Below are 25,057 nucleotides of genomic sequence, written 5' to 3'. Positions count from 1 at the left end.
TTTACTCTCACTTTTACATCTGGCTTGCACCCTTTTTGTGCGTAGCTTTGTGAATGACCAGGACATTTATGTAATGACCTGACATTTTGTCCCAAAAACCAATACATTTATCTAAAATTGGCCACAGTAGTCGCTCCTTATAACCTCTCTATGGTCACTTATGCTGATGACACGCAATTGGTGGTTTCCCTCTTTAGTAGTAGGGACTCCCCCTCTGCCAACCTGGCCGACTGCATGAAAGATATTGGGGACTGGATGACCCTGTCGAAACTGAAATTTAATGACAGCAAATCAGAGGTAATGATTATAGGTAATGGCGCCCCTACCGCCCCTCTGGCTATGTACTCTGAGGCTTTTAACAGCCTGCCTCCTCCAATAACGCAAGTAAAAAGCCTCGGCTTTCTGCTTGACCCACGCTTAACTATGGAGCCACAAGCTAAAAGAATCTCCTCGATCTGCTTCGGCTTAATTAGAAGCGTCAAGAAGATTCTTGGACTTCTGCCATTCGCTGCCTGAAGAATTCTTGTACAAGCCCTAGTTCTCTCCCACCTGGACTACGGGAACTCCCTATATCTTAGTTCTCCAGATTATGTAATAAAGAGGCTGCAGGTTACGCAGAACGCGGTAGCTAGACTTCTCATGAATACCCCAAGGCATCTTTCCGCTAAACCAGCACTTGCAGCTCTTCATTGGCTCCTGATTAAGCAGCGCATTCAGTTTAAAGCTCTGTGTCTTGTTCACAGAGCCTTACACAATAAGGGTCCCCTTTCCCTTAGAAAACGTATCTTTCTTTACTCGCCCCTTAGACCTCTTAGATCTCGTTCTTCTTGACAGGTTTACATCCCTTCGGTCAAGAGCTCATGGGGAGGTAATTCGTTCTCCATCAGGGCTGCTCGGCTCTGGAATGCCCTGCCCTTTGAATGCCGTCAGGAATCCTCTGAACTTCTCTTTAGGAGGAAGTTGAAAACCATTCTCTTTCCCAGTTAATCTGCTTCCCCTGGCTCTTCCGACATTCATGGTGTACTTTAGCGCTGGGATGCCCCCGGGTAGCCATGCGCTCTACAAATCTATAAACTAAACTAAACTAAAATTAAGAGAACAGTCAGGACATCGGGACAGTCCTAAAAAAAAAACAAAAAAAAAACAGGACTGTCTGGGGAAATCCGGGACGTCTGGTCACCCTAGCATTACAGGATATTGAGCTTACGCCGAGACTCACTCATTTCCCCAGTTCCAGAATCGGCAGCTGTAGCCTTTACGCCACATTCTCTTCCATCTGTGCACCTGATCTCACCTCTCACACTATCCTGGAGATGAGGTTGCAGTGCCAGTGGTCTACATCCTGCGAACCACCCGGTTCACGACGCCAGCAGGGTCATCGAATGATCTAGTCTGTTGTTGAGGTCCGGGGTGGGAGCAAGGCCTGGAGGTTCATGAATGAGAGGCATGCACGAGGCCGCTCTCCGGAGACCCACTCTGTCCCTGCTTCCTTTATTTCCCCTTGAGGCTGAGCCCGCCGCTGTGGTGCGTGTGACATGAACTACTTTGGTATGTGAGTGTAAGACCGTAGGTGTGGCTCACTACATCACGTGTGTCTGCTGTGTTGCTCTATAAAACCGCCACAGTTTAAGAAGTTGGTCTGTGTGGGGTGGGTTGTAATTGGTCATCGTGAGATGCCATCCCGAGGCTTGGCGGAGTTACAGGGCGATCTGAAAGCTTCAAACCACAAGAGCCGCCAGATGGTGGATCTGGGAGCCAAAACCGAATTCCTCGGGTCAGGGCGTCACTACGGCGGGCCAGGGTTGGCGTGATGGCTCGCCTTAATCCCTCAAGTGACAGTTGAAATCCTGAGCAACTGCGGAGGCTGGCCGGGGTCTCACTCTGACTTGTCAGGAGCATGAGACAAAACCGTAGAGTAGGGTGGCAACCCCAAAGAATCTAAACACATTGCTGTTGATACCAGCCACAGGACAGCTCTAGCTTTCTCAGGATGGGTGTCAACTGTTCGATGAACTCGCCGCTGACACAGATCGCCCATAAGCTAACCCAGCCTGTGTAATAAATAAACTTGTAACTGAGTTTATCCAGAAACGAGTTGTCAGTGCCCTTTGTTATGTCGTATGCATGGTATTAGAAGTTCTGAGTTGTCTGCTTGACCTCCAAGGGCTGGGGGTTGCAGTGCCAGCGACAACCAAGGTTTGCTCCTTACCGGCCCCACGGTTCACGGCTCCAGCCGGGTACCTCACGGAGTGTGGGGACAAAACAAAAACTCACCCAACCTAATCCTGGACACGCAAATGTGTGCAGGCTGTTTGAAACTTAGCAGTCTCGTGTTTCTGAGTAATTTATAGTGTGGAGTTAGTTTTCTGCCAACCCCTATGCTCTTCCATGTGAGAAGAGCGCCACCTTGTGGATGCTACCACTGTAGACGTACCAAGCTGCAAGTGGAAAAACCGAGTCTTCATCGTCATCTGACTCCCCTTTCTTACCTCGGTTTTATCTTTTGAGTTACTAGGGCGGAGTACCTATTTCAAGGTATTTTTTTGTACATATCTGTTGATTACTTTTTGTTTAAGGTACAACAAAAAAGCATAGGACTTTGAATGATTATAGTTTACAACAGTGCTTGAAATGGAGAAACTAAAGTGCAGGTACTCTGTGCCAGAGTACCTGCTTGTTTCTGAGAAGTGCCGGTACTCTGCAATTGAAAGTATTAGGTTTTTCTTGAGGTGTGACGGTACTCTCCCTCTCAAAATAAAAAAGTGCCGGTACTCAGTACCGGAGAGTACCGGCCCATTTAAAGCACTGGTTTACAACACATCACGTACCCATGAAAGTGGAAAAAAAAAAAAAAAAGGAAATCCATCGAGTGCTGATTCCGAAATCTACGGGCCTCAAACTTTACGATGTTTAGGGGTGCAGCCCCTCCATGTATAAATTGCTTGTTCTGCCATACTGCAGTAAATCGGTCCTCTCGTGGGAGAGTGGAGTCTGATCAGTAACATAACAGACATGTCATGAATTCTAATGCAAGCACAAAAAAATACCCTCCACCAGCCTGAATAATTTGCTATTATTGTGGCGCAGTTGGCACAACACTGGACCCGCAAGTGCCAAGTAAATAGAGGTGAAGTAGGGGCTCTGCATATCCAGTTAGAAGCCGCAAGGATGAGTGGCCCTGGCAGCCCTACCTGCCCATGGCAGTTGCTTTTATTGTTATTTCACTAATGAAAGTACTTTAAATAAACACCTGTCAAATCACCTAGATATTTGATGGGTGATTCTACCCTGCCCATAGCCTGCAACGGGGCTGTGTAGCACCCCGCCATGATTGCGGGCGTCGCGTGCTCTGGCAAGCAGCATTCCAAGATGGCGAATGCTACGTGATTTCGCACGTGGGTGATACATTGCCTGTCCATTACGTGCCTTATACGTCTTACTTTTTGCCCTTTCTTCACCCAGATATAACTTCCCTCCCTCGTATTTCTTCTTATCGTTTGTAAACATTTGATCAAAAATGTGTTATTAAATTGGAGATATAATTTTGCAAAACTTGTTGCAAGAAAGTAGCAAAGGATATTTTAGGATAACTGTGTTGATGCTCGTTTAATATTTTATAATTTAGTTATCCTGTGTGGTCCTTTCTGTCTCTTTTAGGTTAACACCAAAAATTGGATTCCCTTGGAGTGAGATCCGAAACATTTCGTTCAACGACAAGAAGTTCGTGATTAAACCCATCGACAAGAAAGCACCAGTAAGACCTTTGGATTTTTAGTTTATTTAATGGAGTGCTGGGTACCAAAGCACTAGAGGGGTGCAGTTGGGCTGGCGAATTGCCCAACCAGTGGCATGCTGCTGTGTTCTGTAAAACCCTCACAAACTGGTAGAACAGTTGGCTTTGCTTCTAGAATGTGCCAGTATTTGTCCAATGTCCAATTTGCCCATTAAAGCCATTGGTGAAGAACTGTTGACGAGGGGTGAGTCGGGGTGGTGAGCGCTGTGCATGTCCACGTTAGTGGGATACCTGCAGATGTTGGCTGGGCATCTCTGGATGGCTGTTGCCAGAATGGACGCATTGCTGGGATGCATATGGACGAGCTTTGGGCTTTTTGGATCCAATTAAACTTTTCCAGTTTGAGTGCAGCTCTTCTTTCTTAATCAGCCTCCTAGCGCTGGGACACCCCGTTAGAAGTAGCCATGTGCTTTACGAGTGGCGCTATTTTCTTACAGACGAAAAGGCGCAGGAGTGGACTGCCTGCCTTGCTGAGTACAGGGGCCAGTCACTCTTTGCTTTGTTAGCCACGACAGGGGTCCTCATCGTTGAGTTGGCGTGTGCCTTAGGCCTTGCGCGAGACCCATCGGTACAGCATGGAGAATGTTAACTACGCAGAGTAAACCCACACCACTGATCTCAGCTGGAGCGAGGTCCTAGCAGGCTCTGCCCCTCACAGCCCTGTCTGTAAATATAAAGAAAAGCAGATTTTAGCAGAAGAACGCGAGGCACTGGTTTGGCATGACCTCTCACATTCTGTGTATATCTTATATATAAGTTGTCTTCCCCCTTATAAATAAGCACCACAGCATTAAACGCAGCAGCGTGGAAAAGGCATTTTTCAGTACCCTTCGTTCATTCTATAGCAGACATAGGACAGGCGAACATGCCCTGGTGTGTGCAAGAAATGTAATGTGCACATAATGTCAGTACTAAGTGGTGTGACTGCTTCACACTTGACTGGTGTGCAAATATTCATATAACAGTGCCATTGCTTGCGTAAATTGGTTCGTATGTTGCTTCCGCCCATCTCTCATGGGTACCTACATCGACCAGCCCTTTGGGTTGGAAAGTGTTTCCTTGGGTTGGTCCAGGGCGATGCTCAGCCCCTACCTGAAGGATGACATTTCTTTGTTTTGCTGGAGCGTTTCTTGATTTCTGTTTCTTGTGTTTGTCGCCTTTAGGACTTCGTCTTCTATGCACCAAGGTTACGAATTAACAAGCGGATCCTAGCCCTCTGCATGGGAAACCACGAGCTGTACATGCGCCGACGCAAGCCTGACACCATCGAGGTGCAGCAGATGAAGGCCCAGGCCAGAGAGGAGAAGCATCAGAAGCACATGGAGCGGTGAGTCCTGCATGGTCCCTGTTAGCACAGTCCTCGCAGGTGGGCACATGCTGCTGCCTGGCTGACTATTGCCTCTTCCGAGGGCTCTACCCATGGAAAAGGCCCCCAACTAGTTATAGACCCAGGCTGCAAGTGAGGGCCTATAACGAAGGAGAGGGCCTATACCGAGGGAGAGGGCCTTTAACATCTGTTACAGTTCCCAAGTCAGAAGGGCTATAAGACTATTAAACCATTCATCCATTGGGGGTAGAATGTTCTAAATGAAAAAGAGAGAAACAGAAAGAAAAGCTTTCTTACATTTTGTGTATCTTTCGGGTCCATACTTCGCTCTGCAGGTGTTGGGAGTGTGTCCATTGCCTAGTGGTATACAGGGCATGCTGTCATAATAACCACACCAACATGGATTTAAACACAGAACTCAGCAAGACAAAAGAGGTAAAGGAACACCTAAAACAAAAAGTTAAGCTCCAGATTCCATAATGTGGACATGGGAAGATTTGACTTATCACATCATGGCCCATTTTTTTTCTCCAGACATGCATGGACTGGATCTCTGATGGTGAATTAACCTATGGATTTCCAATTTGTTTACAGGCTGACATATTGTTATTCCTTGTTTGTTAGATCAGTGTTGGTTTTAGATGTGCATTTGATATCTCCTTCTTGCCTCATAGTATATAAAATATATGTGCATATAAGCTTTGGCCTGCATATGACAGATCTTTTTCACCCACAGGGCTCTGTTGGAGAATGAGAAGAAGAAGCGGGAAATGGCCGAGAAGGAGAAGGAGAAGATCGAGCGCGAGAAAGAGGAACTGATGGAGAGGCTTCGACAGATCGAGGACCAGACGAAGAAAGCCCAGCAAGGTGTGAAATCTGTTGCAGGAACCCTTTGGCATTTGCTTCCTCCTGCGGCTGGACCAGGCCACACTGGGCTGGGTCTTCAGGCGGGGTGGGCTAGTGCAGCAGTTCTTATCCTTCTGTCTTCTGTGGGCCCCCAGTGACTTGTTACTAGAAGCTGGGGAACCTCGCTAAGCATGTTCTATGATTTCAGCCCTCATAACAAAACATAAACATACAGAAAAGGTTTACAACAAACAAACACAAAAAAATGAAATTGTTTATTTAGCTCACTAACAAAAAATGCGGATATTACAATTTCAATGGAATGGTTGGAGCTTTTCGAAACGTAGTTCTATTTCTAAAAGACTAAGTGATTTGCTAGACTCTAGCTTATTTTGTCTTTTTTGTTTTTGTTCATAACGAATCTCTTTGTTGGCACATAATGGTGTTACTTCAATTGAGAATACCAGTCTTGCATTCTATATTCCGTTTACTATACTTTTATTTCCTTTCCAAATCAGGATAAGAACACCAACTTAATTTTAGCTTCCAATTTCAAATTCATTCTCCTTTACTGAGTGTTTTAAAACTTTACATTTTCAGTGTTGCTTCATGATGTATGTGTTTTATTAATCTGCAAATATTTAATTTTCTAAGCAGTTGAGGACCCATGATTGGGTATGATGGACCCCTAGGTGGCCACGGACCACAGGTTAGGAACCACTGGTCTAGCACATAAAGCTTATTTCACCTCTGTTGCCTGTCTTTGTTGTGGACTCCAACTTTACAAATTCTGTCCATTCCGTACCCCCTTGCTTTATTGTAAACATTGATGGACCTTGTGATTGCACTTAACATGCCTTCCACTTTGGAACCAGATCCTTTAGAGCATTTTGTTGTCAAATCCATTTCATTGCTATTGTGGAGGCTTTGTGGGTTGTTGCTTTGTTTAGAGTGACCTAGTAGGTGCAGGCCATTGGGGTCTGCATGTGCTCCCTCCAGGAATTGAGAAACGCCTGTTTGAGTAAACCTCTCTCCCAGTGAGGCAGATCAGTCACAAATTCTTTATTTGGCATCAACCTTAAAAGTATAAAAACAGGCTGTTCAAAATTCATTAAAAGTTACTTATTGCATTATGCAGTCATATACACGGTTCCAAATGCATTCTAGTCCTTATCAACAAACTCTATTTACTTAATTCATTAAGTTGTTCAACCTTAAACTTAATTTGCCTACTAAATCTTCAGGGTACAACATACCTATCAAATTGACCCACATATGATTCTAATAAGGTTTAAATCCTTACAATTTCATAAAGTGCTTTTTCAATATAAAGTGCTCTGTAATTTACTTCTTGCCTTGCTACAACTTAGCAAGTTTTCTAAGTTACCAGCAGCTCATAGAATTTTAAATAATCAATTTACATCCATTGAATCTCTTCATTCACCATTATTACCTACGTTACACCGTGCCCTGTAAGACCCATTAAAATCCCTCTTAATCCAATAAAAAATCGACCTAGCGCGCAAGTTATATTCAAAAACTTCAAATCGACTAGCAGCTCGAGCACTTGATCCCAATTAATATTATTATACCCCCTAAAAATTGGTCTTAAAAACTTTTTACGCACTTCTAAAAGCCAATAACAATCCAAAAGTAGATGTTGCGTGCTACATTTGTGAAGTAAACTGCACGTACGAAGGCCCTGGGCGTTCTTGAGAAATACTTTTACTTTGGAATCCCTATAACCTGGGTTTAACCCAATTCTGAACTGTAGCACTGCGTCCCTTAATCTTTGGTCCGAACGAGCCTCTATACAGGGGACATTTTGTGGGTGCCTCCATCCACCCACCATAGCCTGAGTTGAAATTTTACCTTCCAAGTACTTCAGATCTATTTCTCTTGCCCTTTCCTTCACCATTAATCTTAGGTTCTGTTTCGGAATTTGTTCGCCACACCACTGGTTACTAGGTAAGCCTAAGAGGGCGCAGATTGTTTCTAACCGTCCTCGCACTTGTTTTGCCTAGTATAACTGGCTTGTTATTATTTCTTTTTTACACAATCTTGCAATCTTACAAAGCGCCTCAAAGTAACCACAACTTCAGTGCTGCTTGCAATCCATGATAAGTCCATGTCATTATTTGACATTCTGCTCTTATAGCTTGTATCATACTTGAAGGAGGCAGCGATAACATTTGCTTCATGCAAATTCCTTCTTCTGTCTCACAATTTAATTTCCCAGAGAATGTTAAAACTTCTGCCTCACATTGAAACTGGGGACGTACCATAGCATTAAAAGCAGATATAACCAGCTGGAGGGAGGGTCCCCCATATTTACTACTGAATTGTCTCAAAGCCCAGACCAATGATAGTGCTTTATTTTTTTAGGGCTTCAATATGATCTTTCCATTTCAAATCAGAGTCGAACCACATGCCTAAATATTATATATTTTTTTACCTTCTCTATTTTTCCTTCTCCTAGAAGGTAAGTAAAGGCTCTTTTCTTTCCCTATTGACATTATTTTCGTTTTATCCATATTTACTACAATTTTTTTCCTTTGGCAATAGGAATAAAACACATCCAGTTTCCTTTGTAGCCCTAGCTGCGCCATATCCATTATCACTAGATCATCAGCGTATAATAGACAAACATGTATTCCATCCATTTGTGTAACCTCCTTCAGCAGCTCTGGCAAGTCTGGAATTTTTTTTTTTTAAATAGTATTGGGGCCAGCACACAACCATGGCGAAGTCCATTTTTTATAGGGATCTTTTTTGAGAGTGAACCACTCATATCTAAAATTACTTGGGCCCAGTTTTGAGAATGCAGACCCTGCAGGAGAAATAATAAGTCTGAACTAATCCCTAGCTGTTTTAGCATATCCCACAATAGTTTCCTATTAACCAAATCGAATCTGGCACGAAAATCAACAAAACAGCAAAACAGGCTTCCTCGCATTTCAATTGATTTTTTTTGCTAATGACCACAGGCTAAAACAGTGGTCAATTGGCGAGTGCCCTTCTTTAAACTCCCCTTGTTCTACTGGTATCAAATCATTTTCCTCAGCCCATTCCTTGATCAATCCCAGCAATATTTTTGTAAATACCTTTTCTCCTACATCTAATAGGCTTATCAGACGGTAATTTATTGGTTGTGTAGGGTCCTCCTTTTTATGAATCGGTCTTATCATAGCCCCCTTCCAATTCTCTAGGAAACACCTGTGATCAAGAATTTTTCAAAATGTAGTGTGAAAACATTTGACCCACCAATCAATGTTTTTTTAAATTATTATTGCTGGGAGATTGTCTGGGCCAGCCGCTTTAGTTAATTCAAGTGCTACAATAGTTTATTTTATTTTTGTGGGACAAACGCTAATCTCATATCCTTACAAATCTTCCTAGTAGCTTCATATTCTTCCTCAGCGTCTGAACCTTTATATACGGTAGACAAATATGTATACCAGTCCTCTTCTCCAAACACCGCAAAGTTCCTAACCTTTTCCCCTCCCTTACTAACTGCCAGAAGCCCCTGATATCCCGTGTGCTTATCACCTCAATCATTGTATCCCAATTCTTTAAGTGCCCGTTTCCTCTGTCTTATAATTAGTTTATAACTTTGTTTTGCCTGACAAAGCTTTTCTTCTATAGCCACAGTAGGTCTTTTCTTATATTCCCTTCTTAATTTTCGCATCTTCGCTTTTTGCACCTACTCTCCCGTTTAAACCAACTATTGCTGTTATTAATCTTATGTGCTTTTCCCTTTGTCTCTCTTGCAACATTTTTTATTTAGTTTTCGAGCAGTCCACGAATCGCGCAATGCACCTGTTGTAACATTTGAATATATCATTTAGATCTTCTTCCATGCTAAAATTTGGATAGTTTACTATCACTTCATTAAGTGCTTTCAAATTACTTTCTGTAAGTCGGTTTGTTATCCTGTGAGGATACTCCACCTGCACTATCAGCGCCTTTTCCCTTTCTTTTTGGTTTTTATCAGCTGATCGAATTGTTAAGCGGAGTGGCCAATGGTCGCTACCCTCTATATATTCAACTCCGAAATCCAACACTTCTTTAAAAAAAAAAAAAATGGTATTTATGAAAGCATAACCAATAGGGCATGCCTTATTGCCTATACGAAAGGTCTGTTTTGCAGGGCAATCCGTATTCATACGACCGTTTAGACAGAACAAACCTAGTGAACCTAAAATTCTTATTAAGGACAAATCGCGGGCAGAACATTTTACATTAGGAAAGATGCTATTTGGGATTTGTGCAGCTACCAGTAGCTCCTTGTACAGCTTATCACTACTTTTGGGGTCAAGTTTGTGATTAAAATCACCCAGCATCAGTGTCATATATTCTACTTTACCAATGCATAGTAATTCCAAATCTTCCACTAACAGCCCCGCTGGGTCTCATAATCATGCATATACCCCGGCTGTATATACACATTAATTATCATAAGCTGTTTCGAACCTCCTATTGTATTGTAAAGATCTACATGGCCTGCTAATAACCAGCGGCATTTGGTTTTTATTACTGTGAGCTTATTCGCTATTCTAGTTGAGGCTAAGGTTATTAAGCCCCCGGACGGGTGGCCTAACCCTTGCTGTACTGCTCCCCTAAAAAGCCTCATAAAACCGTCTACTGGTTCTGGTTCCTTACACAGCCAAGTTTCCTGGAGACACAATATATCAAACTTTTCTAACTCTCCTTTAAATAGGTCATGTTTAAAATGTTCTTTATAACCCCGCCCCCCAGTTCCATGAAAAAATCAAATGGCTGTGCGCAGGGCTTAATTCCTAGTCCATATCGTTCAGTTCCTCCCCACTGTAATTGTCGAGGGGCTCAGAACAATTCCTCCACTGTGGTTAATTACACTCAGTAACTACCGTTATGCTTAAACTGCCTTATTTATTTTTTTATCCACACCTTCTTTGATTTTCATTACATAACAAATTACACTGTACTTGATTTGGGCGCAGGCCTGCATGGCACCTAAGGGCTCTACTGTTTCGTTCCTCACCCTCTAACTCACTTTGTTGCACTAAACTTATTCCCTCCTTTCATAACTCCGTCTCTGCATGCAGTACCAATCGTCTGATACATTCAGAATAGAAGAGTACTTTGGTCACCTTCCCCTTCCTTATTTTGTATAAATCCTATTTGCTTTAAATCTTCTGACTCGATCTCGCATAAACGTGGACACACAGCCATAACTTCCAAAAGGCGTGTAGGATTCAAGGGTTTTAGCTTCCTTTGCCGTTTCCTACCAATCTCACTTCTCCCAGGCTCCAAATATAACCACCTACATTTACTTCCACTGGGATTATCCCACTCCCTCCTTTTTCCCTGGGCTATTAGGTGAAGACAGAATCCCACTCTTCACTGGGCAAACGGTTTATCTAATTCTCTGCTTCCCCTACTTCTGACTGATCTCTTAGTGTAGTCCTCTCCCTCTAGCCCACTACTTACCCTTCTATCTTCCCTTTCTCCCGTTACCACTCCATGGCTGCCCTTCTTTCTACCCTTCTTTCTTTCTCCTTGCTGACTCTTCTCCATATGATATGCTAGGAATTTTTTGTGACTTGGCCCCTCGCCCTAGGGCTACTACTTCCCACCCAATGGTCTTGGTCCGCCCTTGAGTTGTTGGCCAGGGCTGCCTGTGCAATCTCTCCACTCACTACTGATGATCCGCTCCCAGCGTTTCCTAACTTACTTCGCTTCCTACATTGGGGTTTGTTGTGGGGTCTATGGAATCCATACCCCTCCTCCCCTATCTGCGATTCCTCTTTATCACTAGCATTGGTTGTTTGGAGACATATACTGAGGGTTGGCTTGTTGTCTTTATTAAAGCTGGCTCCCCACCTCCCCTATTTTGTTCGATGGTATCTGTTTCTTTATCCTTTTTTTTCCAATACCGGGCGTACTAGCGCTGGCATACTACAATTAATTTATTTCAACTCCTCGGTTATCCCTTGTAATTGGTTTTTATGTACCTTCCCTAAACTATTATTTGCGGTCAGCACTTCTAAAATTGCCTGCAGAGTTTTTTGCATTAGGAACATTACATCAAGTAGTGACTCGGCAGGTACAGCAGTAGTATCCAAGGCAAATGCGGATTGTCTACCCAAAAGGGAGGACGGCAGGAGTGTGTCCGGATCTGCACCCTCTGCGACACTCCCTTCCAGCCCCCCAACAAAATCCCTCCTTTCTGGGACCGACTGGCTTCTTTCCTCATATCTTATACTCTCCCATTTTTGAGGCGGGGGGCAGGGGGTTGGAGATTGTCTAGGCTGCGGCAAACCCTTAGGCCCCGTAACCCCCTCTGCCTCCCCTCCCAGGAGCAAGTCTTCCAACTGTCGTGAGCCTGAGTCTGAAACCAGGGACTCAATCCATGTAGAATGATCGGTTCCGCTCTGGTTAGCATCAAACATATTGTCCCCCTCTAGCATCTGTGACGTGTGGTGGGCTTTCTTGAAATATTTCCCCACAAACTCTCTAATTGATGCTCCAAGTGGGGTCCCTGAAGGTCCCTCGCAGTTGTCCCTATTGACTCCGGTGTCTCCAGTGACTCTGAGTGTCCTCCTGTCCCGACGGCTGAGGTGCTTTTCCTCTGCCACTTCCTTCTTTTTCTTCTTGATTTTTCCTCCGCTAGCCTTAGAGACTGACGCTCCCCCGGAGACTCCTATGCCTTAGGGCCTATCTTGGGCCCCTTTTTCACACCACCACGTGATCGCACTTTGCTCACAGGCATGCCGAAAACTATGCTGTTTCTGAATTATATAATCAAGGGAATGTATATGAATATCAAATATCACACTCCTTGGGCGTCGCTCCCACAGTAGAGACACCCCACCACTCTGTTTCTAATCTATTTCACTGATTAATCTTAGATGAGCTTTTCAGGGGCCCTTGATAGACTATTTAGGGTCTTCTACTCCTTAGGGGGTCCCAACATGCACCAGACCACTCCAAGGGCCACCTGTAGAGGATATCCAAGACTTTCAAGGCTTACAATGAGGCAGATGTTTGCTTCCGCAGCCTGCACGCTTTAAGGAGCACTGTTCAAGAAATGTTCATTTGGTGACAGATGACATAATTTGTAAACAGTGGTAGAATAAGGTGCTAATGTTTATAGATGCTTAGCTCAGTGTGTCTGTACTTTTAGGGCCCTGCTTCAAATTTAAGCAGCTTGTGTTAGTGTGCTGCGGATCAGCTGACTCTGAGCTGGTTACCATTCATGACACTGACTCTGCACTTCTGCCCTCCCCATTTCCCCTCTCAATACCTGTCTGTCCTCTCAACATCTTTGCCCATGTGCTGCACCCACTCCATCTACACCCATTCACTACCTAATTGCCATTCGCTGTTAGTCTTCACATCTTCAGCCAGGCCGTGGGCATGCTCAGCCGGAAAGTGGGCACACCCAGCCGGAAGGAGGGCACGCCCAGCCAGGTGCACTTGCAATTTGCAACTTGAGAGGTTGAACATGTTTGCAGTTGTAGCAGATATCAACACACATCACCAGTTTTGGGACAAAGAAGAGACATGCCAACGCAATGAAAAGGTCCGAAGGGGCTTAGATGGAAGCTTTGCAGGGAGTCACAGTGAGAAAACTAGTCTCCTGGTCCATGGGTGTGGGCATCTTTAAGATAAAGGTTTTGTTGCATCTTGTTCTTGGAAGGATGACAAGGATTGGTGAGCAACACCTAATTAAAGGCCCAAAGTCTGACATGTTATCAGCTTAGCCCATACAAAATGCATACAGTGTATTGGCCATGCTGCAGAATTATAGTGGGACCCTGTCAGTAATTGCAATCAGATGTTGAAAGGACTACTGCTACTCTTGAATCCTACTCAAGATGCCTGCAAAACACTGCAGTGACGTGGTATATCTATCAAAGGAAGACTGCTTTGCATCATTAATCTGGTAGGAGTTCTTATACTGTGCACAGTTCCACCTTTTGTGGTCCCCAGAGGTTTGCATCCTTCAAGAATAAAACTCCCAGGTACCGGGTGTCTCCATCTAGGGTGGTGCAGCAAACTATTCATCAAAACCTTTTGGAATACTGCCTAACCCAGGACTGAAGACCGCCTGAAATGTTGTGTTATGATCTATTCAAGGGCTAGTTTCCTGGGACTTTCTGGTTTTCTTGTGGAGTTACCAAGACAATGACGTCTTGAATAAACATCTGTTGCCTAAAACAAGGCGTTTTCACCTAAATCCCATTCAAAGACCAAAAAAACCCGCTTCCATTGCAATTATATGTATTCATCTAAGTTTTAAAGCAGATGAATTGTGTACAAAACATTTTGCCAAAACATGGAAAACATGCCTGCAGAGGAATTTCTGACGCGGAATGCAGCTGCCACATGTTCTGAAAGAATATTTTGAATTCTGTAATCCATCAGAATTTAGTGGCCTTAGCATTTTGGGAAAGTATCATGAACGCATTGGTGTTTTGTGGTAGTTAATGCACCAACTCAAAATGTTAAGTTTGTAGTCCGACTTTGGTGCATTTACCCCTCTGTTTCGTGGAATGCAAAAATTAAATACAGCAAACTAGGGTTGCTTTGTACGTCCCACATAAATTCCACCTGGCCTACAAATAAAGATATTTTCCATTTCCCAAAACTGGTTGCAATTTGCGCACCGACTTTTTATGAATGGAAAGGTATATTGTGAACCTGTGTATTAAGAGGTCAGTTCTCAAAACCCCGAATTGTAGGGTGTTGCTATCCAACTAGCCTCTCCATTGTTCATGCAATAGATTGCACACTGTGATTTGCTATGATCGGATATTGCCACAGTGATGTTGTTCAGCTGGTGTCAGCAGACCACCATGTCAGTGATCACATTTTAAATAGAGGAAACCTTTTTTTTTTTTATGTATCCAGTTTTCAATAAAGGAAATGAAGTTGCATTTAAATTATTATTATTATTATTATTATTATTTTTTGCCAGTGGGTCAGCACCTCCTTCGAGATATCCATAAAGTTTTTTTTTTTTTTTTTTTTTTTGCAAGCTGCACCTCCATTCCAAATAGTGATTCTTTATGAGTTTTAAAATCCATTTTGCAATTCGGTAACCTGTTACAAAATCACAAAATACATTTAGTACATAACAAAAAGCCATTTTGCAGTCGCAATCCCTGTAATTTTGCAGATCATAGGCTTTGCGACTGCTGAATGGCTTTGTACATCAGGACATTAGACTGTAGAAATGTGGTGGGTTGGGGACTCCTTTGTCATGTTTGTTTAACTTTTTCTCGTTTTAGAACTAGAGGAGCAGACCCTCAGGGCGTTGGAGTTGGAGCAAGAGAGGAAAAGGGCCGAGGAAGAAGCCGAGAAGCTGGCGAAGGAACGCCAAGCTGCAGAAGAGGCCAAAGAGACCCTCCTCAGGCAGGCTCAGGACCAGCAGAAGACGCAAGAGCAGCTGGTGAGTACACGTGCTTTGTGTCTTCTGCTCACATTGGTTATTGACTCGTGATATGGGGATCAAAGAACACAGTTTCAGGGAAGCGCATTGCTAAAAACAATTTTTTGTGGTGTGCGATGCTCTATTTTGCTGGCTGGTCCACCACTTACTGTGGTGAGCCACAGTCCAGGAGCAGTAGGGAGCAAACACAATTACTGTCAACTGCTCCAGATTCTAAAATGGCCTATGCTGGCAGAAGCAGTAGCGCTGACCCAACGAACGGGCCGGTTGGGGGCAGGTAGATGTGTGCTTGCCTTAGGGTACATGGCTCCTTGTCCAGTATCTGTGTCCTAGTGTCTTTCACCCTCCCCTCAGATGTTCTGGGGCTAAGACCGCCTTTATATTCATTGCTGGTTTCACAATAATTTGTCACCTGATGCTCAGAGGACCCATTGTGGTGTCACACGAACCTTGATGTTGCGCCTTAAACAGTGATAAAGAAGTCACACCCAGATACTTGGCAGGTTGTTTGCGGGAAAACTTTATCCAGAGCAAACCAGCTGGAGTAAGCCCGGCTCTTAATGTCTTGCAGACAGCTCGGCAGATCACCTGTTGATGGAGCCAGAGGTTGTCCAATGGTTGTTTCCTCAACAATCTCCTACGCGCTTGAGTTTAAGAAACAATGAGGGTTAGTGTTGACTAGTGAAGATTAGCCCCCTGTAATGTTCCAGCATTTGCTCATTGATAGTAAGTAAAGCTCAAAGCAGTAATGAGGAGAACCTTGTGGTTGTGCACAAATTATGGCATAACTAGACCAGCGTTGAAGAAAAAAACAAAAACAAGCATTTGCAATGCAATTGGTTTCATATTTACTCAAGTTAGTTATTGGTGTTGTAAACTCCTAACCTGACTTTTCCTGCCACATAAATTGAAAATAAAAAGTAATACAGTTTCACATAAGCGAGCCGATTAAAAGCCCCACAGTATCAGTATGAAGCGGCACACAAAAAAGAAAAAAGTTTGCTTACAGTCAAACATATCCACAAAAGTGAAATTAGCCATGTAACATGGGCGATGTCCAAGGCGGTAACTAAACCACCCCAAGGAGGGACAACCTTAAAACATTTACCAATGAAAATAAAGGATTTTTGAAGGGGAAAGCCTATGACCGAATGATAGTGATGGGCGTGCGGTGGGTGTGGTTAAAAGCCCAGATACATGCCAAAAGGTCTGGAAAAGCAGCGCTTGCACGCTGTTATTCTCGACCTAAAAACGAGGGGAAAAAAATATATTTCTTCGTTCGATGGCATCTGTCGCTGTAGATACGCATGTTTTGCAATAGCTCGCCATCTGGTGTTGGGCCGGAGTGTTACAAGTTGTTTTTCTTCGAAGAAGTCTTTCGAGTCACGGGACCGAGTGACTCCTCCTTTCGTCTCCATTGCGCATGGGCGTCGACTCCATCTTCGATTGTTTTTTTTCCGCCATCGGGTTCGGACGTGTTCCTGTCGCTCCGAGTTTCGGAACGGAGAATTAGCTAATTTCTGAAGATTTTCGTCGGTATTGTTGCGTTCGGGATCGGCGTACTTAGATTCAACACCGCATCGAAGATCGAAGAGCTCCGGTGCCCTTCGGGCTAGTTTTTCGATCCCCCGTCTGGGCCTGGTCGGCCCGACCGCGTGCTGAAGAACGCCGATGGAACGGACCCCGTTCCGTTTCTGCCCCAAATGCCACAATAAATACCCCTATACAGACCAACACTTGGTCTGTAACCTGTGCCTGTCACCTGAGCACAGTGAAGACACCTGTGAGGCCTGTTGTGCGTTCCGGTCCCGAAAGACACTCCGAGACCGTCGAGCCAGAAGGCGTCCGCGCCGACAGCCCACCGAGAGTTCGAGGAGCAGGAAGAGGAAGGTACCTTCTCGATCCAAGAATCGGACTCCGAAGGATTCGACGATACACAAACCGTGAGTAAGACGTCGAAAACCACACAAAGGAAGATTTACAAGGCCCAGGGGACGCCACTGCCATCAGGCCATGGCTCCACCCATAAATTCGGTGACCGACCGTCGGCAACGAAAAAGGCCCAAACAGTGCCGAGATCGTCCGACTCCGGTCGAGACACCGGCACGCAGCCTTCTCAGGACCGAGAAAGTGCTGGAGACAAGCCTCGACACAGAGATGCCGGTGTGGACACGGCTCGACGCCGAGACAGCGGCACCGAAGAAGATCGACGCCGAGAGGTTTCGGCCCCGAAAAAGAAAAAAGTCACCTCGGAGCCGAAAAAACACGCAGACAGGGTTTCGGTGCCGAAACAAACTGCAAGCGACCCAGCTTCAGGCTCTTATACAGAAGAGCACTCGCTAACCTCCCAAATGCAAAAGCATAGGTTTGAGGAAGAGCTACAATCAACTGATGTGGACCATACGCAAAAGCGTATCTTCATACAGCAGGGGACAGGAAAAATAAGCACCCTTCCCCCCATTAGAAGAAAGAGAAGGTTGGAGTTCCAAACTGAACAGACACCACAACCAAAAGTGGTGAAAAGAGTTACCCCACCACCCTCTCCTCTGCCCGTGCTTAACGTCTCACCAGCACGAACTCCATCACACTCCCCAGCTCACACCACCATAAGCCAGGGGGACCAAGATCAAGACGCATGGGACCTATACGACGCCCCAGTGTCAGATAACAGTCCGGAGGCATACCCTACGAAGCCATCTCCACCAGAAAACAGCACCGCGTATTCTCAAGTGGTGGCTAGAGCAGCACAATTTCACAACGTAAGCCTCCACTCAGAACAGGTCGAGGATGATTTTTTATTCAACACACTCTCCTCCACCCACAGCTCATACCAAAGCCTGCCTATGCTCCCTGGTATGCTCCGGCACGCGAAAAATCTTTTAAGGAGCCGGTCAAAAGTAGGGCAATCACACCAAGGGTGGAAAAAAAGTATAAGGCGCCTCCTACAGACCCGGTTTTCATCACTACACAGCTGCCACCAGACTCGGTCGTTGTAGGAGCAGCTAGGAAAAGGGCCAACTCACACATCTGGAGATGCACCACCCCCAGATAAAGAAAGCCGCAAGTTCGATGCAGCTGGTAAAAGAGTCGCAGCACAAGCTGCAAACCAGTGGCGCATCGCGAACTCCCAGGCACTACTTGCGCGCTATGACAGAGCCCACTGGGACGAGATGCAACATCTCATTGAACATCTGCCCAAGGACTTACAAAATAGGGCAAAACAAGTGGTTGAGGAGGGACAGACCATTTCCAACAACCAGATCCGCTCCTCCATGGACGCTGCAGATACAGCTGCACGGACAATTAATACATCTGTAACTATCAGAAGGCATGCATGGCTCCGAACGTCTGGATTTAAACCAGAGATTCAACAAGCAGTTCTCAATATGCCTTTTAATAAAAAAGAACTGTTCGGTCCAGAAGTGGACACAGCGATTGAGAAACTCGAAAAAGATACAGACACTGCCAAAGCCATGGGCGCACTCTACTCCCCGCAGAGCAGAGGGAATTACAGCACATTCCGTAAAACACCCTTTCGAGGGGGGTTTCGGGGTCAGAGCACACAAGCCAGCACCTCACAAGCAACACCGTCCAGTTACCAGGGACAGTATAGAGGAGGTTTTCGGGGACAATATAGAGGAGGGCAGTTCCCTAGAAATAGAGGAAGATTTCAGAGCCCCAAAACCCCTACTACTAAACAGTGACTCACATGTCACTCACCCCCTCCACACAACACCAGTGGGGGGAAGAATAAGTCATTATTACAAAGCATGGGAGGAAATCACTACAGACACTTGGGTTCTAGCAATTATCCAACATGGTTATTGCATAGAATTTCTACAATTCCCTCCAAACATACCACCAAAAGCACAAAATTTGACAACACACCATTCCAATCTCCTGGAGATAGAAGTGCAGGCACTATTGCAAAAGAATGCAATCGAATTAGTGCCAAACACACAAATAAACACAGGAGTTTACTCACTGTACTTTCTGATACCAAAGAAGGACAAAACGCTGAGACCAATCCTAGACCTGAGAGTAGTGAACACTTTCATCAAATCAGACCACTTTCACATGGTCACACTACAAGAAGTATTGCCATTGCTAAAACTACACGACTACATGGCAACTTTAGACCTCAAGGATGCTTATTTCCATATACCAATACACCCATCGCACAGGAAATACCTAAGGTTTGTATTCAAGGGAATACATTACCAATTCAAGGTACTGCCTTTCGGATTAACAACCGCACCAAGAGTCTTTACCAAATGTCTAGCGGTAGTCGCTGCACACATAAGAAGGCAGCAAATACATGTGTTCCCATATCTAGACGACTGGCTAATCAAGGCCCATTCGTTAATACAGTGCTCAAATCACACAAATCATATCATACAAACCCTCTTCAAACTAGGGTTCACCGTCAATTTCACAAAATCCAAAATTCTGCCGCGCAAGGTACAACAATACCTGGGAGCCATAATAGACACATCAAAAGGAGTAGCCACTCCAAGTCCACAAAGAATTCGAAATTTCAACACCATCATACAACGCATGTATCCAACACAAAGGATACACGCAAAGATGGTACTACAACTCCTAGGCATGATGTCTTCATGCATAGCCATTGTCCCAAACGCAAGACTGCACATGAGGCCCTTACAACAGTGCCTAGCATCACAATGGTCACAAGCACAGGGTCACCTTCTAGATCTGGTGTTAATAGACCGCCAAACTTACCTCTCGCTTCTGTGGTGGAACAACATAAATTTAAACAAAGGGCGGCCTTTCCAAGACCCAGTGCCACAATACGTAATAACAGATGCTTCCATGACAGGGTGGGGAGCACACCTCGATCAACACAGCATACAAGGACAATGGAACGTACATCAAACAACACTGCATATAAATCACCTAGAACTTCTAGCAGTTTTTCAAGCACTAAAAGCTTTCCAACCAATAATAGTTCACAAATACATTCTCGTCAAAACAGACAACATGACAACAATGTATTATCTAAACAAGCAAGGGGGGACGCAGTTAAGCCTGCTAGCACAAAAGATTTGGCGTTGGGCAATTCACAACCAAATTCGCCTAATAGCACAATTTATACCAGGGATCCAAAATCAACTCGCAGACAATCTCTCTCGAGATCACCAACAGGTCCACGAATGGGAAATTCACCCCCAAATTCTGAACACTTATTTCAAACTCTGGGGAACACCTCAGATAGACTTGTTTGCGACAAGGGAGAACGCAAAATGCCAAAACTTCGCATCCAGATACCCACACAAACAGTCCCAAGGCAATGCCCTATGGATGAACTGGTCAGGGATATTTGCTTACGCTTTTCCTCCTCTCCCTCTCCTTCCTTACCTGGTAAACAAACTCAGTCAAAACAAACTCAAACTCATATTAATAGCACCAACTTGGGCAAGGCAACCCTGGTACACAACGCTGCTAGACCTATCAGTAGTACCCTGCATCAAATTGCCCAACAGGCCAGATCTGTTGACACAGCACAACCAAAAGATCAGACACCCAGATCCAGCATCGCTGAATCTAGCAATCTGGCTCCTGAAATCCTAGAATTCGGGCACTTACAACTTACCCAAGAATGTATGGAAGTCATAAAACAAGCCAGAAGGCCATCCACCAGGCACTGCTATGCAAGTAAATGGAAGAGGTTTGTTTGCTACTGCCATATTAATCAAATACAACCATTACACACAACTCCAGAACATGTAGTGGGTTACTTGCTTCACTTACAAAAATCTAACCTGGCTTTCTCTTCCATTAAAATACACCTTGCAGCAATATCTGCATACCTGCAGACTACCTATTCAACTTCCCTATATAAGATACCAGTCATTAAAGCATTCATGGAGGGCCTTAGGAGAATTATACCACCAAGAACACCACCTGTTCCTTCATGGAACCTAAATGTTGTCCTAACTAGACTTATGGGTCCACCTTTTGAACCCATGCACTCCTGCGACATACAGTTCCTAACCTGGAAGGTGGCATTTCTCATCGCCATTACTTCCCTAAGAAGAATAAGCGAGATTCAGGCGTTTACAATACAGGAACCTTTAAGGTCGTCCTAAGGACCAATCCTAAATTTTTGCCAAAGGTTATTTCACCGTTCCATCTAAATCAAACAGTGGAACTTCCAGTGTTCTTTCCACAGCCAGATACCGTAGCTGAAAGGGCACTACATACATTAGATGTCAAAAGAGCATTGATGTATTACATTGACAGAACAAAAAACATCAGAAAGACTAAACAACTATTTATTGCATTTCAAAAACCTCATGCAGGAAACCCAATATCAAAACAAGGTATAGCCAGATGGATAGTTAAATGCATCCAAATCTGCTACCTTAAAGCTAAACGACAGCTGCCCATTACACCAAGGGCACACTCAACCAGAAAGAAAGGTGCTACCATGGCCTTTCTAGGAAACATCCCAATGCAAGAAATATGTAAGGCAGCCACATGGTCTACGCCTCACACATTCACCAAGCACTACTGTGTAGACGTGTTATCCGCACAACAAGCCACAGTAGGTCAAGCCGTATTAAGAACATTATTTCAGACTACTTCCACTCCTACAGGCTGATCCACCGCTTTTGGGGAGATAACTGCTTACTAGTCTATGCAAAACATGCGTATCTACAGCGACAGATGCCATCGAACTGAAAATGTCACTTACCCAGTGTACATCTGTTCGTGGCATCAGTCGCAGTAGATTCGCATGTGCCCACCCGCCTCCCCGGGAGCCTGTAGCAGTTTGGAAGTTACCTTCAATTATTTATATATGTATCATCTCAACCTTAAATAGGTGCATACTTAGTCACTCCATTGCATGGGCACTATTACTACAATTCAACTCCTACCTCACCCTCTGCGGGGGAAAAACAATCGAAGATGGAGTCGACGCCCATGCGCAATGGAGACGAAAGGAGGAGTCACTCGGTCCCGTGACTCGAAAGACTTCTTCGAAGAAAAACAACTTGTAACACTCCGGCCCAACACCAGATGGCGAGCTATTGCAAAACATGCGAATCTACTGCGACTGATGCCACGAACAGATGTACACTGGGTAAGTGACATTTTCATTATGTCTCACCTGCTGAGGTGTAGGTTTTTGCCACATTCCCTGGTCTGCCACTTCTGAGAATGCATCAAAATCCACGAATGTTGCATGGGAACACCCACGCAACACCCATGGAAACATCTCCCTGACGCAGAGCAATGTAACGCAGTGATTTGCGCTGCGTTTCGTTACTAGAGATTTACGAATCCACTCAGGGCCGTGCAAGATGGCCTTGCATGGCTTCATAAATCGAATTTTGGGCTCGCGTTGCTCTTGCACCATGTTGTGTGGTGCAAGAGCGAAGCAACACTGTAGGAAGTTGGCTCTGTATGTGCTATTTCAAAGTAAGGAATAGCATGCACAGAGTCCAAGGGTTCCCCTTAGAGGTAAAATAGTGGTAAAAAGAGATAATACTAATGCTCTATTTTGTGGTAGTGTGGTCGAGCAGTAGGCTTATCCAAGGAGTAGTGTTAAGCATTTGTTGTACATACACATAGACAATAAATGAGGTACACACACTCAGAGACAAATCCAGCCAATAGGTTTTTATATAGAAAAATATCTTTTCTTAGTTTATTTTAAGAACCACAGGTTCAAATTCTACATGTAATAGCTCATTCGAAAGGTATTGCAGGTAAGTACTTTAGGAACTTCAAATCATCAAAATTGCATGTATACTTTTCAAGTTATTCACAAATAGCTGTTTTAAAAGTGGACACTTAGTGCAATTTTCACAGTTCCTAGGGGAGGTAAGTATTTGTTAGTTTTACCAGGTAAGTAAGACACTTACAGGGTTCAGTTCTTGGTCCAAGGTAGCCCACCGTTGGGGGTTCAGAGCAACCCCAAAGTCACCACACCAGCAGCTCAGGGCCGGTCAGGTGCAGAGTTCAAAGTGGTGCCCAAAACACATAGGCTAGAATGGAGAGAAGGGGGTGCCCCGGTTCCGGTCTGCTTGCAGGTAAGTACCCGCGTCTTCGGAGGGCAGACCAGGGGGGTTTTGTAGGGCACCGGGGGGGACACAAGTCCACACAGAAATTTCACCCTCAGCAGCGCGGGGGCGGCCGGGTGCAGTGTAGAAACAAGCGTCGGGTTTGTAATGGAAGTCAATGGGAGATCTAGGGATCTCTTCAGCGCTGCAGGCAGGCAAGGGGGGGGTTCCTCGGGGAAACCTCCACTTGGGCAAGGGAGAGGGACTCCTGGGGGTCACTCCTCCAGTGAAAGTCCGGTCCTTCAGGTCCTGGGGGCTGCGGGTGCAGGGTCTCTCCCAGGTGTCGGGACTTAGGATTCAAAGAGTCGCGGTCAGGGGAAGCCTCGGGATTCCCTCTGCAGGCGGCGCTGTGGGGGCTCAGGGGGGACAGGTTTTTGTACTCACAGTCTTAGAGTAGTCCTGGGGTCCCTCCTGAGGTGTTGGATCGCCACCAGCCGAGTCGGGGTCGCCGGGTGCAGTGTTGCAAGTCTCACGCTTCTTGCGGGGAGCTTGCAGGGTTCTTTAAAGCTGCTGGAAACAAAGTTGCAGCTTTTCTTGGAGCAGGTCCGCTGTCCTCGGGAGTTTCTTGTCTTTTCGAAGCAGGGGCAGTCCTCAGAGGATGTCGAGGTCGCTGGTCCCTTCGGAAGGCGTCGCTGGAGCAGGATCTTTGGAAGGCAGGAGACAGGCCGGTGAGTTTCTGGAGCCAAGGCAGTTGTCGTCTTCTGGTCTTCCTCTGCAGGGGTTTTTCAGCTAGGCAGTCCTTCTTCTTGTAGTTGCAGGAATCTAATTTTCTAGGGTTCAGGGTAGCCCTTAAATACTAAATTTAAGGGCGTGTTTAGGTCTGGGGGGTTAGTAGCCAATGGCTACTAGCCCTGAGGGTGGGTACACCCTCTTTGTGCCTCCTCCCAAGGGGAGGGGGTCACAATCCTAACCCTATTGGGGGAATCCTCCATCTGCAAGATGGAGGATTTCTAAAAGTCAGAGTCACCTCAGCTCAGGACACCTTAGGGGCTGTCCTGACTGGCCAGTGACTCCTCCTTGTTGCTTTCTTTGTTCCCTCCAGCCTTGCCGCCAAAAGTGGGGGCCGTGGCCGGAGGGGGCGGGCAACTCCACTAAGCTGGAGTGCCCTGCTGGGCTGTGACAAAGGGGTGAGCCTTTGAGGCTCACCGCCAGGTGTCACAGCTCCTGCCTGGGGGAGGTGTTAGCATCTCCACCCAGTGCAGGCTTTGTTTACTGGCCTCAGAGTGACAAAGGCACTCTCCCCATGGGGCCAGCAACATGTCTCTGGTGTGGCAGGCTGCTGGAACTAGTCAGCCTACACAGACAGTCGGTTAAGTTTCAGGGGGCACCTCTAAGGTGCCCTCTGTGGTGTATTTTACAATAAAATGTACACTGGCATCAGTGTGCATTTATTGTGCTGAGAAGTTTGATACCAAACTTCCCAGTTTTCAGTGTAGCCATTATGGTGCTGTGGAGTTCGTGTTTGACAGACTCCCAGACCATATACTCTTATGGCTACCCTGCACTTACAATGTCTAAGGTTTTGTTTAGACACTGTAGGGGTACCATGCTCATGCACTGGT

General features: G+C 45.2%; 1 protein-coding gene across 3 annotated transcripts in view; it reads left to right on the top strand.

Moving 5' to 3' along the window:
• Positions 1–25,057, top strand: part of MSN (moesin) — a 179,244-nt gene that overhangs the window by 138,609 nt on the left and 15,578 nt on the right. For all 3 annotated transcript variants that reach the window (XM_069210435.1, XM_069210426.1, XM_069210443.1), the window contains exons 7-10: positions 3,658–3,754; positions 4,957–5,120; positions 5,857–5,987; positions 15,245–15,405. In XM_069210435.1, the coding sequence (XP_069066536.1) occupies positions 3,658–3,754; positions 4,957–5,120; positions 5,857–5,987; positions 15,245–15,405 (553 nt within the window). The remainder of the gene's footprint in view (positions 1–3,657; positions 3,755–4,956; positions 5,121–5,856; positions 5,988–15,244; positions 15,406–25,057) is intronic.

Source organism: Pleurodeles waltl, chromosome 2_1 (assembly GCF_031143425.1).
Source record: "Pleurodeles waltl isolate 20211129_DDA chromosome 2_1, aPleWal1.hap1.20221129, whole genome shotgun sequence".
In the NCBI taxonomy this organism is placed as follows: Eukaryota; Metazoa; Chordata; class Amphibia; order Caudata; family Salamandridae; genus Pleurodeles; species Pleurodeles waltl.
Note: the sequence above shows the minus strand (reverse complement) of the source record. Positions and strands in the feature narration are given on the sequence as shown.